At 40.0% G+C, this 18,233-nt stretch overlaps 1 protein-coding gene across 1 annotated transcript in view; it reads left to right on the plus strand.

Moving 5' to 3' along the window:
- CMTM8 (CKLF like MARVEL transmembrane domain containing 8) overlaps window positions 1-18,233 on the plus strand; it is a 36,431-nt gene that overhangs the window by 13,205 nt on the left and 4,993 nt on the right. Inside the window, exon 2 of the mRNA XM_080578309.1 lies at window positions 14,645-14,818. Coding sequence (XP_080434435.1) covers window positions 14,645-14,818 — 174 coding nt within the window. The remainder of the gene's footprint in view (window positions 1-14,644; window positions 14,819-18,233) is intronic.

Here is an 18,233-nt window from a genome sequence, read left to right on the forward strand (position 1 = left end):
TCCCCTGCTGAAGGTCGGTAGTGTGAAGGTCGATAACCTTGTCCTCTTCCCACAGTTCAGTCTGTGCCTATGCATGAAACCATGCCCTGAGACACAGCCAGGTGGCTGGACCTTCTGACTCAGCTTCTGTAAGGGGTGAGGACCAAGCCAGTAGGATGAGATGAAGAGCAAGCAGTGCTTGTATTTTAGGTTGACGTTCTGAGCTCAGGCTGAGGAGATCTGCCCGTCGTCTTTAGGACAAAATTCCAGTCTGCGCTAGGGAGGTGGGCACCCTTTGCTAGATATATTTGAGAGTTGTGCTGCTCTTCAGGCTAACGACCTGCTTGTCTCCCAGAAGAAAGTGCCATGCCTGTAAAGGAGTTAGAAGGAGAATGTGTGGGGAGTATCTTTCCACTGTGACTTGGAATGGCTCTAAATGCTTCTCTTCCAGGCACGTGAGGCCCACTAATCCGTACTAGCCCCTGTAGTTTGCAGCAGTTCTGAAGTCTGTGAACTGTATTGGAAAATAAGATTTAGAGGCAAAAATGGAGTTGAATATGCATGAAAACCCAAAAGCTGTTAGCTATCTTGTGAGGACAGAGAAGCACAAATGCCTGCAGTGAAAGCAGCAGCCGAGAAGGGCTTGTCCTCTTGATTGTTTCCTGACTTCTTTTTTCATATACTCCAGGAGGCAAATTCAGAAGCTCTGACTCCAGACCGGTAGCTCTGCAATGCAGACAGATGAAAAGGTCTCCGTGCCTTGCTGTTCACTGCAGTGCACAGTTCAGTGTATCGTGATAACCCAAACCAGAGATTTGTTTACCTTGGCTGTGCTGGGCAGCGGAGTGCAGTAGTTCAGGAGCAGCTTTGTGAGCTGCTCTTGCAGGGCAGCAACCTCTGACAGAAGAGCAAAGCAGACATCTGAGGGGCATTAAATCATTTCTGCTCACTTATTTAAACCTGAATAAGCCAGTGTCTTCAGGCCTTGATTTTTTTTTCTTGATTGGAAGCTTGTTTTACTTGAATTAGAAAGCTGACATTTGTAGCCAGTTGTTTTGTTCTTTGTTTACACAAGGCCCATTGAAGCAGTTGGGGAACATTATACCCTGGCTCCCACACAGGCATATATACTTAATTTATGACTTCGGTAGTTTGAATTTCAAGTGTCAGGTATCCCATGGAGCTTTTTACTTTGTTCTCTTACGCTGCATGCACCACTCGAGTATTTATCACAAAAAGCAGGCTGGTTGTGGCAAGTCCTTCAAGCTTGTGGGCTTTTTTCTCCAGAACCTTAAAAATAAAGTTATGGAGCATGATGACAAGTGGTGCTCTAAAAGTATGTCTCATCCACAATGTCTGTTATTTGTTTGTCCAGCTAATTTTCTTCTCTTGGCATCAATATTTTCACTTGTGTAAAATCCTTCATCTTAAAATTGCTTTTTCACCCAAAACTACTCTGCAAATATTAATTTGTGGAACAGTGGTAACAGCTCTTAAATGAGTCTCTATTGAAAATTCTCTATTAGTGCTGTTGCTGCTTCCTTCAAAGTAAATCCCGTATACTGCTACTATGATAAAGAAAACACACACACAAATATTTAGGTTTCTCTCTTCATCAGTTGTGTCTTGTCAACAACTTTAAACACAGCTTTTAGTACAATCTTTAATATAGTGGTGACAAACGGAGGTTTGAGAAAAGGACGTCTGAAAGCTGACTTCAGATGAATTCAGATTAGAAGTGAAGCTGAGGTTTTCAGCAACGAGAGCAATTGGCATTATGGCAGCTTATGCAGAGACAAGGTGAATCCCATCACGTTCAACATCTACATCAAGATGTCATCTCTTTCCAAAAAGCACGCTGTAGGTTGAAGTCTTTGCACGATTGCCCATGTGGCCAAAAGGGCCCTTTCTGACTGTGAAGTCTGTGTACACAAATGCCTCCAGAAAAGTATATACAAATGTAAGACATTTACAGGCATGCTGTTCTTTGTTGTTGTTACATTAACTGTAAAATGTATTCAAGAAGGAAAACAATCTTGCCAGAAAAGAAAAAAGATTTTCTAATGAATGATGTACTTCTACAAGATGAGAATTGTTCTTTGTAAAATCCTTAATCTCCACCCAAAACGTGCGTAATGGTTCCTGGGGTTGAACTTTTATATATGGGACTAGCTATTGAAGTAGTCAAGAGGTACAATAAGCTTCTAAATAGGCAGACAACAACAGATCTGGATGCAGTCTCATTTTCATATGTCTTCCGCTTGTCAGGCAAGGAGAACTGCTTCAACTTTTGATGATTGGAAGACTTCCTCTCACAGGGAGCAAAAATTTTGTATTGTACAAAACCAATTTCTGTGTGTTCAGCTGGAAATGAAAAGATATTTTCAGGCTAAAAAAAAAAATAATAGAATGAGCATTTAATGTTTTACTCATCTTTAAATAGAAGTAGAATGCAGCAATAGGCTTTCCTATTAGATATTCTCTTTGTTTTTCCCGTTCTGCCATGTCTAGCTTGATGACTGTGTATTGTAACTGTAGAGCAAAATAAAAGTTATTCCCAAAGAAGTAATGAGTTTTCTATTGTAATGTAGCAGCAGAGATTTTGTGAAACAATACAGTGCGTCCGCTAATTATAGGCATCCCTATTTACATGGCCTAACAGGAAGATGGAAATGTAAAAATAGCAACAAAGAGATGGTGACATTATTAAAAAAGCAGCTGTATACAGCATTGTTCTCTTGAAGAACGTAGACACCATTTAAACAAAGTTCAGTACATAAATAATCAGTCATAATTCATGAGTAACCATGGTTAGGAATTCTCTTTTAAAAATAGTTCACCTTATTAATGTACAAATGATGGCAGAATGACTTTCTTTGTGGATGGGTGTGTTCGACATGTACACATGCTCCAATTCTTAAAAATAACACACAAATCATTGCAGTTTATTGAGAAGCCAGTATTATTCTGCCCCTAGGAACCTGAAATCTTTGGGGGGAAGAAGGGAGAAAGGAAGATAGAGTACTATAAAACTCCTTCCAAAGGAGAATTCTGTATGTAGATAGAAGATATGAGATCAATGTAGAACCTAATGGTAATTCAAACGTCTTTTCATTTATATGAATGTATTAAAACAAAATAGCAAACCCTCCTACCATTAAGTTCATTAAGAAACAATGGTAGTTGTAGTAATAATAATAACAGATATTAATAGCCATGCTGGGGAAAACACATTCAGCCAGACACATAGGACCGTATATCTTTAAAGCTCAGACTTCACTTTTGAGCTTTTCCTGTTTAAATCATAATAAAAAGAAAAGGAGATTTCTGGCAGCTAGAGATTACTGAAGCTAATAGTCTTTGTTTCTCATTTTTCTGTGGAAGAGGTGTCACTTCCCAATAGTAATCAGAGAGAAGCATGTATTCAGTGTATGCAGTAGGTTAAACCTACATGCTCACAGTTTGTATGTGTGCATCATCAAGGAGAAATTATATCCAGAGCACTAGGATTGCACCATGGTCTTTACCTCCAGAAATACATCCTATACTTGATGTGAAAGTTTGCAGCCCTCCTCAGAAAAACTCCCATATCTTTGTGAATCGGTGTTGAAAAGCACTAATTTTGCGCAAAAGAAAGGTGGTATGCTGAGTTTGTTCTCCAAAAAACCCTAATCCAAAAACTACACAAACCCTATTCCACAGTTAAAACTGCAGCTGTGCTTCCGAAACCTTTTCTGTCTCAAGTAGAGATAGGAAATTTGGCATCCATAGAAATTGCTTCCCTTGTCCAAATCTCAACTTCAAATCTCAAAATAAGAATTAAAAACAAACAAACCAAAAAACTGCCAGTATTCTGCCAATTTCCCTGTTTGTTTGTTTTAAGTTGCAGCAAAGAAGGAGCGCGAGCCTGTTTTAAGTCCTTCCACCAAGTGCTTGTAATTCCTACTAATAATACCTACTAATATCAGCTCTCAAATCTGCACATAATTTTGTATGGGGATATTTTAAAATTGAAATCAGGCATCATATGGTTTCAGTGATAGCACTCATGAAGAAACCAACTCAATGAATTACTCACGTGTCTCACTCATGAGCCATATGGGCTGTATTTTTGCTACTGTGCTGCCTGTATGGGGCCAGGACTATTTAAATGACCTATTTGTGAATGTTACTTCTCAGAGAAATCAGCTACAACTTTTACCCACCACTCCAAAACACGTTAATATTTGCATGTCAAATACAAGAACATTTAACCTTGTTTTGCCTATTTTGATGATTTATAACAAGGATTTAAAAGAAAAAAAATGAACAAAATATGGAATTTCTTTGCTAGTTTTAAAACTGAAGGTGGTTGTATTGGATCTTCAAGTGTATTTTTTCCTAAAAAGCACGTCTAGAGGCTGCACGAAAGCAACTGTTAGGAAACACAGAGAAATATCTGTCCCATCTAGCGTGTGTTTGTGTGTGACTATTTTGCTTTGTAATTTTGAAGTTCATCCTTAGAAACAGCACTAGGTGAAATTGCCTCAGAGAGTACCTGAAAAAGCAGATCATTTTGTGTTTGGATCTAACATACTCTTACTTTACATGTTCTGTGCCTGCTGCCAAAGAGCAAAGCACAGCAGGAATTCCAGCGGACAATGCCTGGACCCACAACACCGTCATCTGCAGCCCACGGTGTTGGCCGTAGCAGCACCACTTACTTCTCCCAACACTGTCAGGAAGCTGTGGAGGCCGTAAAAGGTGAATTTTAAATCAGCAGCGTTGCTGCACAATAGCAAGGTGTTTCTCGTGGAAATGCGAGGTGGTGGGAGTAACCCCTGCCGTACAGGAAGAGGGAGCAGCAGCTTCCCTTTAATTCACATCTGTCACCACTGTTGGAGAAGAGGCCGGGCAGTCTCCTTGGCTGAGGTCAGGTTTAGAGGTTCACCGCGGTGGTGGAGGTCATTGCCTTCCCCCTGTTTCACCAAGTGCCCTTCTAGAGAACCAAGTAAGTGCTTTTTTTGTGCAGGCTGTTTGTCTGCAGCAATGTTTTGCACCACCCCTCTTTATTTTTACGTTAAATTGCGCCGCTGATGGAGCAGCTGATAGCAGGAACCAGCGTGTTCCCAGTCAGCCGCGGCAGCTCCGTGTGTTTTCGGACAGAGGCTGATCCCAGGTCTTTCTCCTGACTGACCTGGGAAGGACCCATCGCTCTGTCTTCTGCATAAAATGTACTTTTGTCAGGTAAAAGAACATTATGGGCAAAGGCTAGGGTGTGTCTTCTGCTTAAGGAGATAAAATGATGGCCAGCAAGGGTGTTACAAGTTAATACGTGTAATGCACAGCAAAGTAAACTACCGATATAAATGTCTCTGTGTGTGCAGCTCCTCAGGCAAAACACAAGCATTAAACTCGAATTTACAGGCATCGGTAAACAGTCGGTAAACAGATGTGTGCTCTGAATGCAGCCCACAAAAACCTAAAAGCATTTCATGTGGAAAGTGCCCTGGGACACGGACCAATCTTTATGCTTTGTACACATTTTCATGACCTGTTAATGATCAACCACTGTTCTGCTGAGAAGATAGATTTTATAACGATATCATTCAAGCCTGTTTCTTCGCCATGGCGTGAGCCTATTCCTCACAGCTCTACTTTAGAAACAAGCGGTATATTGATGTGGCGTGCAGTTGATCCATCCTATCCCATTAACACTTTTGCAGCTTCCAGTTCTCAGTTGCCAGGGTCTCCTGCAGGAAGGCGAGGCTGATTAAAGCCATCAGCTAGTCGTGGTGGTTGTAATGGATTGGGTCAGCAGCCTCTTTGTCCAGTATTCTGCCTCTGTTAGTGACAAATATTGAAAACCTGGGGAGGAGTGTAAGAAGGGGGGCGCACAGAGCAAGATCCATCCTTGCTGTAGTTTTATGGCTTCTGGCAAGCTGCACATTTAGGGATTTCTAGAGCTAAAGGCTGCGTGTTGTCTCTCATGTATATAGGTCATAGCCATGGGCTGATCTGTCTTCCAGGGCCTGGTATGATATTTTCTAAACCTCTCATATTCCTGGTTTCCTTGACATACTGTAGCAATGAATTCTGTAATTTGGTTATGCATTGTTTGTTTCTTTATTTTATTTTATTCTATTCATTTTATTTTCATTACCGCTCACTTCTGCTTGTATTTCAGTTTTCTAGCCTGGATGCTTCTCATGTTGTGAAGCCTAATCCAGTCCTTACTCCCTTTTCTATGCCACCCACCATTCTGCAGACTTCTGTCATATCCTCCTTCAGCCTCAAATAGAAAATTGGAGTTATCTTTTTTCAGCCTTAGATTTCTTTTCTTGCAGGAGCCTTTCTCTGCACCTTGCTTAGTCCTACTGAATCGTTTTAGAAATGGGAGAGAGGGATGAGCAGAATGTGTTCAACGTGTGGGTACACCACTGGTTTATAAAGCACTGGGATGTGTTCAGTTTGGTGGAGTTTTATTATTTTATTCCTTTTGTAGCAGTTTCTAATGTTCCATGTTGATGTTTTTGATCACATGGAAAAATTTATAATCCAGTCTTATGTCTTGTATATCTTCTGAATATTCACTATCCTGCCTCCAGTAATTTTTTTCCGTACAAAATTTTCTTAGAAAGTGTAAGAAATGAACTCTTTTGTATTGATTTCACAATTTTGATGGGTGATGGGACACCCTGTGTTTTCCAGAAAACATCTTTGGTTGCTTCGATTGAAGCTTTCTCTTTTTGGTCTGTTACTGGCGTTAGCTCCAGTCTCACACATTCCATGCATGTTTCTCAGGTGAAGCAAGGGCTAAACATTGTAATAGGCTGCTGGGACGGACAGGATGATTTCTTTACTCTCTCCCACCCCTGAGTTATTTTTATAAGCTTTTGATTGCAGTGAGCCGTAGCCCTGGATCTCAGAAGACTCCTCACGTATGAGTTGCGGTGGAGTCAGTGGCATCAGCCGTGGAGGCGAGAGGAGGAATGCCTTTGTGATTTATTCATCTGAGCTGACGGTAGACTCCTTAAGTCAACACAAAATTGGGGTGTGCTGCTGCCTTTTGCTGAGGTACGATTTTATGCCCAGGCAGCACTGCAGTATTGCACACCCTTTCATATCAGAAAAATAAGTTTGCAACTTGGTGCTCTGTGTGCCAGCCGCTAAGTGCCTCTCTCTCACAGCAATTCCCAGTGAGTCTTTAGAGTTTCTTGGGCACTCTTGTTGGTGGCTCTTCCTCGCAGCGTGAATCCTCTTGCAATGGCAAGCCCATGCCCTTATTTATGCGTCCTGCTGCCAGTTAAGTAGGTCCTCCCTCTGTGGCTGATCTGGCTAATGAGCATCATAGCCTAACTAAGCATCAGGACTGTCTCTTCTCTTCTGACTCAGGTGTGGGGAGGTCTGGCCTGGTACTGTAGACAAAGGCACTTTTGGGCTCTTTTCTGGGGAATTGAGGTCATTGTGGGAGGACTTCGCTGCTCCTTGGAGCTGTGGGAAAGGCACTGGAGGACTCTGTCAGCTCTTGAAGGACGTGGTCTGAGTTCTCACTGTAAGATAGGCATCCTCCCTCTTGAATGAAATAATCTGTCAGTGGGTATGAGGTTAAACAATTTCAAGCCTGGGTCAGAAGGTTTTTCTGTGTGGCCTGTAGTGGGATTTGGACTAAACTCCTGAGAAAAAGAGGTCACTCACTCTATATGTAGGGAAGGCGTACTGCTGGAGTATGCTTGGACACTTGATGCTTCCAGCACTTTCCTTTCTAATGAAAGCTATTCTAAAAAACATCTCTGTGGGAGATTTCTCCTTTGAAATAATGCTGAGCACTGCCATTATTTCAAGCCCCCATGTTTGGCCTTTCATGAGGGGTGCTTGCTGCCATGGAGCCAAGAGTATGACAGAAAGTTAGCAGACTTGTGAGCAGATTCAATGCTGAGATTACTTTGAAATAGTTTTAGAAATGTTCAGGCAGTTTTCAGAAATTCTATGAAAGTAAAAGGTGCTGAATTTTGCACGTTTTCATTCCAAATAGAAATGTTTTCAAAGGTAGGAGAGACATGAGATCTGTAGCTACCACCTAGTTTGAGACTAAGACTTGTAGAAATCATAAACTCCTTCCTCGGTGTGTCCATTACAACCACTGGCACGTTTCTTTGAGCACTGCGGCTTTCTGTATTTTGTTAGGAGTGCAAAGCCCTGAAAAATCTCAGCAGAAACACAGCAGCCTTTTTCAGTTGGTATACAACCTGGGAAACCATACAGAATTCAAAGGATTTATTTATTTATGTATTTGTTTTTGCATGCCTGTAGAAGCAGATTTCATTCCTGCAGGACTGCCTCATGAGCAGACAGCCTGGGTGGGTCACAGGTTTTCCTTCATTGAGGAGCCCTCAGCAAAATAAATACTTCCAATATAGTATTATCAGTAACAAGGAGGGTAGTGGTTGGGTGATGTCAAGTTGTTGTAGTGTTTCATGTCCAAAAAGTGTTTGCAACTGGGGAAGAGAAACAGGAGGCTAAGACAACCCATTGCTTAGATGAATACAGAGTATGTTAATTAACGCGGCCCTTGAAATTTCAAAGATGGTTCAGGAAGGATCTTGCATTTCTAGAAAATGTAGCTGAGAGATCTCTTTTGAATTGATTGTCTTTGCATCTTCACTGAGCATTAATAGAAATCCAACTTTAAATTTGAATCCTCCCAAATCTAATACGAATCACCTTTTTTCTGACCGCAACACAAACAAGATCTTTCAGCACTAACCAAAAACAACTGTTGGATCGTATTTTAGTCTGGACTGATATTTCATTTTTCTATTACTTGTAGGTTTTCACCGTATTTTTTCTTAGTCTTTTTTCCTACATGGACATTAAAATACACTTTTCTAAATAGGAGTTTTTTGGTTTGCTTTGCTTTAATAAAACAAATAAATGGTCTTTATTATGAGTCGTTTGTTGATGAGTCTGTGTTTGACTTCATTGCTGTGTGCGTCATGCTCAGTATGGAAGTGAAGCTATCGAAGTTGTTTTGTGGAGATTCTCTAATTCACTATAACTCTCACATAATGTTCTGTATCTATGACTCGACCAAATACTTGGGTACAGATCTCTAATTTTGAGCAACCCTTTCAATCCACGGGGTTTCAGCATTGCACGCAAATCGCCCCTCTGATATTACAGGGGCCTGAGGAGTTATTTCAGTAGGTTGCTCTCTCTCTTCCCCCTCCACCTTTCTCTCCTGACAGGTGATTCTTTTGCGAGAAAATAAAACTCCCACTCTCGCTGATCGTGCTAGAGCTTTTAAAATATTTTTCAGAAAAAGCAATGGCTGTGCTCCCTCTAGTGACAGACGATGAAATTGGTGGATATCTCTTTGTATACTAATAGCATGTATGGGAGCTCAAAAACTGCAATTAAAGAGATTATTTAAATACAGTGCAAACATTTACTCCATTTAGTCTTAGCTGGAAGAAAAAAAAAAATATTCTGTATCTGTCAAATGGAGGGCAAATAAATCTTGCTGTTACTACAACTGCCTGTCCTGGTCATGTCTTACAGGAACAGTAGAAAAGGAATGCCATTTTTTCACCTTTTTACTTTTTAAGTATCTATTCCCCCTATCTCCCTTCCTGGATATTTTGGTTCGTGGTATCAGAGCCTACATTTTGGTGTCTGTGAAATTTTTGTGCTCTCCCAGCCCACAGTAGACCCCCTGGGATTTTTTGCAGGCAGAGGACAACCAAGGGAAGAAAAGGATGGAGGCTGAGACATTCACAGGCTGCCTGTGCTGCTGCTGAGGTAGCTCCTGACTTGTGATTTAGCAGTGAAATAAAGATGTGCAATAATTTAGAGTGGTCTCTCTTTCTTCTCGTAGTAAATCTGCTTCCTTTGAAAGGAGATGCAAGATGTCTTGCTGGAGCCTGTCCATGTTTAGGTGCCTGAATACAGGAGACAACTGTTTCTGCAAATGCACAGCTCTTCTAGTCTCCTTCTACCATGATTTCCATCTATGCCAGTAGCAACACTGTATAAATCCTGTAATGCTTATGCATACAGCTAACTGAAATGGTCCTGGGAAGCATCTCTAGGATAAAGAATATGAAAAAGCTTGAAGCAAACATGCCAAATAGTTTTTATTTCATGAAGCTAGATGAGCCTTGGGTTTTATTCCCTGTCAGTTCTGCCACAAAGAGACTTTTTTTCCTTTGAAGGAGATGCATAAACATTTTTAACTGTGTTGCTGAGTTAACTAGTCAGGATGAATGCTGCAGTTTTTGTAATGTTAACGTCATTGGAGAGGAGTCACGGAATATATCACAGGCGTTTTAAATATAGTTTGCAAGTATGGTTTTAGTTCTGCAATTTTCAAGATACTTCTGAAAGCTAAACTGCATAGACAGATCCAAGCTCAACACCTGCTTTCATACCTGCTCACTTGCACCAGCAAAGCGAGACAAGATCCATCTCATCTACTAGGCAACAAAGCCTTTTTTTTTAAGTGTCTAAGAAGTCTGATACTTTTGAAATTCTCAGCATTGCAGAAAAAATATGGCACTTGTTTAAGGGTTTGAATATGCAATTAAGCATCTAATTTTAAACTTGCCCGCTCAATAATATTGGACTTTGCTACAAAGTTATTTCCTTTTTATGGTATCTGCCAACTGCTGAAGTATGCATTAGTACCTTTGACGTATTAATGCAGTCTGGTAATGGAGGTACCTGATCAAGTGGCAGCCAAATGATCACAAAATAGATGTCCAAGGTAAAATCATAGACTGCAATAAACAAGGGAAAACTGCCTGCCTTTATGATTTACTGATGAGTGAAATCCATACCTGACTTGAAGAACTGGACCCAGCAGATGAAGCCCTTATAGTGTGATGAGCCAGCCCCCCCTTCATCAACTACCACATGTATTATTTTTTCTTTCTTCTTGGCGTTTTTTCCTCCCTTTCACAGAGTCATTTTAGACAGCATCATGGTATGTTCCTGTAATTCTAAATAAGAATATTCCGACTTGCTCGTAAGTTCAAATCAAATACTTGGCTATTACCAATACACACGATTAGATTATCTAGCATGATGAGCTACAGGCCTTTCCCAGTTCCTGAGCAGAGTTTTCTCCATCTGAAGTCCTGAAGCAAGTTGTGTACTTCTGTACACATGAATGACTGTGAGAGCTCCCCAGGTATTCAGCTGCTGGTCTTTGTTTTACAGTATAGCATACCTATCACGTACTTGCCATGTCCTGTACTTTAGAAGCTCACTGAGATGGCATTTGAATATAGCCATAGCCCAGTTATTCCCAGCAGGGAAGTTTGTTATCAAGTCAGCAGGAAAAGTGGTGCTCTTGGCTCCAGCAGATGCACCAGTGTCATCCAGTTTGTACCGATCTGTTGAACAGCAAACATAATGCAAGGGGCAGTCAAAATATTAGGAGACAGGCTTTAACACATCCGAAGCTATCTCCGTATTTAACATGCTGAAAAGACAAGCTAATAATGAAAGACTTGTCTAGCTGTCTGTGTTCTTTTGACTCCTTAGGTATTTGGTAGATGCTGTTGGCCAGTGTGAACTTTAAATCAATTTATTGCGTATGTAAACATGCGCAATAAAACCATTTGCCGTATCATTTAACTATACACAGAGTGAATTGTTGACCATGAGCTGCTCTGACCTTTTCAGGTCTAATCAAGAAATTTGAAATATTATTTCAGCTTGTCAGCTCCAGTAATATGCAGTAAGAGTGTCTGGCTCTAACCGAAAATGTCAGACGCACTCTAATATGCAACCCATCAAAGTTACGATGCATATGAACCAAGAACTGGTTAAGAATATAAATCTGAAACATCCATGGTGTGTCTCAGTTGCTTAGATAAATTGTTCTGCCATTTATATGGGCTAGCTAAAAACACGCATTAAAAGCAATTCTTTGGAATACGTGCAAGATATATGGCCATTTATGTATTAAAATGGTCTTCAAAGAGAGATGGTAATAACACGTTAGAATATTACTGAAAAAAAAACAACAGTTAACAGTGAGAATACCAATGCTCTAGTTCATGCCTAGCTAGCTTCACTGTGTGGTTATGTAAGGTTAGTGGTCTCGTGTAACTTCAAAATTTTCCTTCTTAACTGTAATAATTTTCTGCTTGTGAAGTTTTTGCTATTTTCAGAAATAATCCATTATATAAGCTGAGATGTTCTTATCAATCTTATTTGGGTTGAATTTAGTATTAACGTTTTTCATAGTCTTGCACTTTTTATTAAAAAAATCTGGCTATTTTTAAAAGCTCTCTCAAAAAGAACACTGTTGTCAGTAGGTGTTTAATGATGTTTCATTTCTTTGTTTTCTTTGTCTCTTCTCCCAAGTTTCCTTTGATGGTGTTGTACTAGACACTTAGATTGAGGATAAATCTGTCTTTGAATTTGCTGAGTCCAATTATTCATTGATATAATCTATGAATGATGAATTTAAATTTAGATTAGTGCGGGTGGACACAACAGAAAGCAACTTTGTATCCTAAGAAAAGGGCATTTTGTGAGCTAAATGGTCTATCAAGATCGTGTATTCTGAAAGCAGTTGTTGCACTAAAAATCAAGTTGTTTTTTAATCTAATTGTGTAGTCTGTGCAATTTAAGGCATTATTAACTGAATTGCTACTATTAGTAAAATGCAGTTGGAACTAGAATTAGAGTGAACTATCAGAAGCATTGCTGAGACAGTAACTTTCTATTAAAAGAGCAGTGCCTATTTTAAATCTATATAACTATTGAACTATTTGAACCATTTCTGTGAAGCAATGCTGCCCTCCCCTGGTGTGCTGCAAGCATTAGGAATTGTTAGCCCAGCCCAAGCAATTCTGGGACTTCTTATTCAACAGGAATGGCTGAAGTGGTGAAAATGGTGAAAAACTGCTCTTAAAGAGACCATTATTATTTCTATTAAAAGACAAAAATAATTTTTAAAAAAGTGGGGCTTTTTGTGGTGCTTTCTATGTATGCATGGTGCAGATGTGGATGAATGCACAAATAATGCAAGGGAATATCCTATGAATAAACAAGACAACAATTTGAGGGCTGAATTTTGTTTGGGTGACAATTTGGAAGAGAAAGTGGAGGCAAAACAAATAGATATCAGCTGCTCAAAGTTAGCAGGACGAATTACAGTAATCTTTGGTTTAACAGGAAAGTTTTGTCTTGTATGTATTGTTTTGAGATTTATCATTAGTGTTTACATGCTAAATTCTGCAAATGCAAAGTAAATGGGATCATGACCAAAAATTTTCATGGGAACAAGATCACCTCTGGTGCAAATGGAGCTGCAGCAGAACTGCCATCTTCTGTCAAGGGCTATTGACTGCAAAGAAGCCCCCATAGACTCAGAAAGTCCATCCACAACAGATACCTGAAAGCTGGGGAAGTAGACCAAGAAATATTACTGTTGAGTGATTTATTGTTATATACTTCTTCAGGCATCCGTTATTAACTACTGGAGACAGGGTATTGGGGTAGAAGGCTCTCCAGTCTGTCCTGCTATGGCTCTTGTCTGTTCAACAAGTGGGTTGCACCACAAAAGTAAAGTGCTTTTTAAATATATATATATATAAATACATATATATATTTGAAAGGTATAAAATAGTCCTTTCTTTTTAAAATTAAGATTATATAATTGCTGGAGAACCTGTAAAACAAACAACTTTTCTCCCCTTGGCATATCTACTTGGCTTCTGTTTTGTTTGTTCCTCATCCCCCGTGATGCACTGGAGATCAGCTAACACTAGAGGAAACTGGGGAGACTCCAGTAAAATCCCTGGCTGATGTATTTTGTTCATGACTTGGTTGTGAACAGATTGCCAGATTCAGGATCATGCGAGAGGTGTTTTTTGTTGGATTTTATTATTTTTTTTTCCCCAGACTGGTGGGCTAGGAATTGCTTGAGTGTGGGTTCTTGTCTGCTTCTTATGGTCAGGTCACCTAGATGTTGTGAGAACTGTGGAGAATGGTGATATTCCCAACCTGACCTGCTCTTGTCCGGCAGCACATTACAGTGGTGGCTGTTGATTTTTACTACTCTAAGGTCTATAGTACCTTATAGTATAATAGCATAGTACCTTATAGTATAATTTTACTATTATAAGGTCTTGGGAGTTGATTTGTATCTCTGGTGCCTGACAGTCCACAGAGCATGTGTTTTATGGACCATTTTGACCTGGACCGCAACTGCTCATGATTACCCATGATTGTGGCAGGTGGCACCTGGAGACCCCAGTGGTACTTCACAGCCTTCTGTTTCTGAAGTGACTTTGCTGACTGCAAAATACTACTATTTACCTTCCTGCATGTAAGCTAGTAGGCTAGTATTCAAACACAATTCACTATGATGTTTTTATAATATTTTTTATATTATCTATAATGAGAGATCTTTTTGAGAGCTAGCTATAAAAACACCACAGCTATGGCTCCATAATAGTGAAAGGTGTTTCTCTTTGTGACATCCTGCCACAGCAAAAACACTTTTATTTGTTCTTTTTTGTTAGATTAGTATTCTGTTAGTATAGCACCCCAGCTCGGCTCATTAAATGGTTATCTGAAAGGCAGTAGCATTGTTATTTGACCTAGAACAAATGTATGAGGTCTAAGACTGTGTAACAGTTTTCTTTCTTCTCCATAACTTTTGCAGGTATTAGGGCTGCTGGTGTGGACGCTGATTGCTGGAACAGAATATTTTTTATATCCGGCCTTTGGCTGGGTGATGTTTGTGGCTGTGTTTTACTGGGTTCTCACTGTCTTCTTTCTGATCATCTACATGACCATGACCTACACCAGGATCCCACAGGTGCCATGGACCACAGTGGTAAATAAACCTGTTCTTTGTTGTTTCAGCTTTGCTATGTTATGAAGAAAATAAAATACCGATGCTTTCTACAGTTGTAGTTAACCAATTGCACTGGTGCTTTTTGCATTTTTTCCCTACTTTCTTTGTGTCTGCATACCCGCCATGTCTAACCTTCATACTACCCAGACACTACTACCCTTTTAAAACACTCTCCCTACGATGTTTCAACTTTTTGTTCATCAGTTGATCTAGCGACTTGATTTTTAATAATGTGTGTGTGACTCATATTTATGCACAGTGACCTTTTTTTTTCTCCCTGTGGTGATTACACTCCATGAGTCTGTTGCTGCCTCTGAGCAGCCATATGGCTTAAACAGTAGAAATCTCTACTTAAGTCAACACCATGAATTGGAAATGGGACCATGGATCTTAAAGCATGAGTCTTCCTCTGCTAAATCAAAAGAGAAGGTGGTTCAGAGGTAGCAGGAGTCCCACAAGTAATATTTAGCCTACAGTGAAAATGGTGCTGCAAATCATTAGTATTATATATATATGTAAAATACATGCCATGTGATCCTTTGCTTTTAGCTCAAGACTTAATGAAGATTAGATAAACAACTAATGTAATTACAGAAAAATCACAGGCCCTTGAAATTCAGATCCAAGTTTTGTGGTTTGAACAAACCCTGCTAGCTATACATGGCAGCAGTATATTTTTACATGATTTTCATAACATGTTGGCGTTCAGGGCAGTAGATCCTCAAAGTCATTGTCACGTAAGCCAACTGCTATTTGTTACCCATCCAAGAATTAATATAAATTTGGTTTTGCATTTGTCTGATACAATGAAATGCTGCTTTTTTTCCCGCTACTAGCTAAAGACTATTAGCGAGAATTCTGTTAGTTTTATGAAAAAAATATATTTGACTTCTGTGTTGCAAACAGCTTGTTATCGTCTATACTGTGTATGTGACTAAAATTGAATACACTTTTCACCTTCCCATTTGTTGCTGTAATAAATAGCCAGCTACAGCAATTACTAATAAGAACAACCAGGATTCTGTTCAGACAGCTTCTCTGTTTTCAAGTTTCATGACCAGCAATTACCATTAAGGCTATAACAGTGCTATAGAAATGTTGGGTTATTTCAATTACAGCAGTAATGTGTCTGGATATGTTTAAAGGTGGTGTCCCTCCCCCATCCATTAGATGTAAGTACATTCAAAAAGAAAGCATTTTTGTATCCATTGGGATACAGTTTTAGTTATTACCCCTCTTTCATCAGTTTAACACTATCATCAGGCAACAGCTGCACGTAAATGGGTTGCCCCTGATCTATGCGGTAGACAAGCTGGAGTTTTTGATTTGTTTCTACTTGAAATTGAGTGCATTTCTTGCTCTGAGTTCCAAATATATTGTAGATAAGATCCCCCAAATGTGGGTCCAAAAGGTAGTCTACCTTTATAGTAAAAGATAATACAAAGAGCAAAGAAATGCAAAACAAATCAAAGATGTTTGCATTTCAGCTTGTTTCGCCCTAGGGTATTAAAAGAGCTATTGGGAGCAGCCTGTGAAATGAGCTTCTGCTACTCCTGGCTGGCCAAGAGTAACACCGGGCCTCTTTTCAGAGAGATGTTTTTTATGTCTTCATTGAAAGGGGCAGGACACACACCCACCTTTTGAGTGAGTTTATACCCACCTCCCCCCCATTCTCCAAAGTATCAGTCTCTGCTAGTTATTGCTCTGCCTCCTCAGGTGACAGTTATCTCAAACTGTGCCGATTGTATGCAGTACCCAAAATTACATCTGGACTTCTTTGTCATAAATTCAGTTTTTGCAGGTTAAGCACATTACCAAATTGCTTAAGATGCAGTTACTTTACTGCAAATTAACCCAAAGGATGTGCTTCAGAACTGACTCTCCTTAATAATGCCAGTTCTTTGCTAAAACAATCAATGGAAGCTTTTAAAATCTGGTAAATTTGAATTTAAGAAGCAGATGGTAATTTAGCATGAACCATTTGGTTTGAGTAATATATTGGCAGTAAAGGCCCAATCAGCTTGCATTGCATTCCATCTTCCCCAGCAGTGTTATTTCCCAAAGCAGCACTTCTAAAAAATTATGTGCTTTTTTTCCTTTTCTACATGACAAGATATTGCAGGAATTTGTAGCTTTCCAGGGTAATTGAGTCTTTTTGGAACAGGAAATTTAAAAATAACAACAACAAATACTCCAGGCAATCAAATTTGAAGTTTGAAAATCAGTGCTTTACGAAAGTTGTGCTTGCCAATTGTTGGCACCCTATCCTAAAATTGACAGTTTGATATTTTATTACGGTAATACTTAGATAGGAGAGATGAGATTTACACGTAGAGAAAACATGTTTTATTAGATGAACTGATAGAGGTGAGATACCACTCATGAATAAGGTCATGAATCAAACTGAAGTCCCTGGCACTGGACTCCATCCGAGTGCTGAGGCATTGCCCATGGTTCTCTGCAGAAACATGGGTAAGTGGCTCTTTTCCCAACGTCCTGAAGTTGCAAGGACATAGGAACCACAGGAGGATGTGAATGCCCTTCGTCCTGCTCTGCGTTTGGTCAGGCTGTTCATGGACCGACATGTTAACAGGCGACTGCACAGTGTGCTGCTCTCTAGAGGGGCCTGCAGTTGAGACAGCGAGAGTCTGGGAGGTGGCTTCCCTTCAGAAAGTTTTGAACCCTGTCTGTCATGGGAGCGCGCAGCCAGGCTCCTCCGAGTCTGAAGTAAGCTCTGCCTGAGCCAAACGTCCTGCAGAAGGAAGGACGTGAGGAGCTCCCATACCAACTGCTTCAATCGGCTAGTCCGTGCTTTGGTGCACTGAGGGAGATGCTGGGGCAGACACAGGTGGCTGCTGCCTTCCGAATTTCTCATCTTGGCTGCAGCTCTTTTTTTTTTTTTTTTTTGGATTGTGCCAGAGTTGTTGACTGGTGAATTCAATAATGAATAATTGATGTATATTGCCAGCATCCGCTGGGTCACACTATGGAAATTAGTAAGTTGGAGCTGCACCAGTCTGGCAAGGCTTAGAGACAACTGGGACAACAGATTTAAGGGTTATGATATTTGTGTGATGCTCGGGTACAAAGATAGGGCCAGAAGCTGAAGGGAGCAGATCATCTACAATACTAGGACCTTGTCTAAACTGACAGTTATTAATTCGTGCGATTGTAACTAGGTGCAAAGAGTGTCAGGAGTATTCCACTTAAATACAGCACCTGTGAACTAGAAGTGTATTTTATGGCCAAATTCATATGCCTTAGACAAGCAGCAGGGGGGAGTTTTAGGGGATTTTTTTAAAAACAAGAATGAACTTCCTACAGCCATGACAAAACGGTGAGTAAGTAAATGTCAAAGTATTAAAATTACTTTAAAGAAAAACAAATACTTCAT

This window comes from Anser brachyrhynchus, assembly GCF_964034855.1.
Source record: "Anser brachyrhynchus genome assembly, chromosome: 2".
Classification (NCBI taxonomy): Eukaryota; Metazoa; Chordata; class Aves; order Anseriformes; family Anatidae; genus Anser; species Anser brachyrhynchus.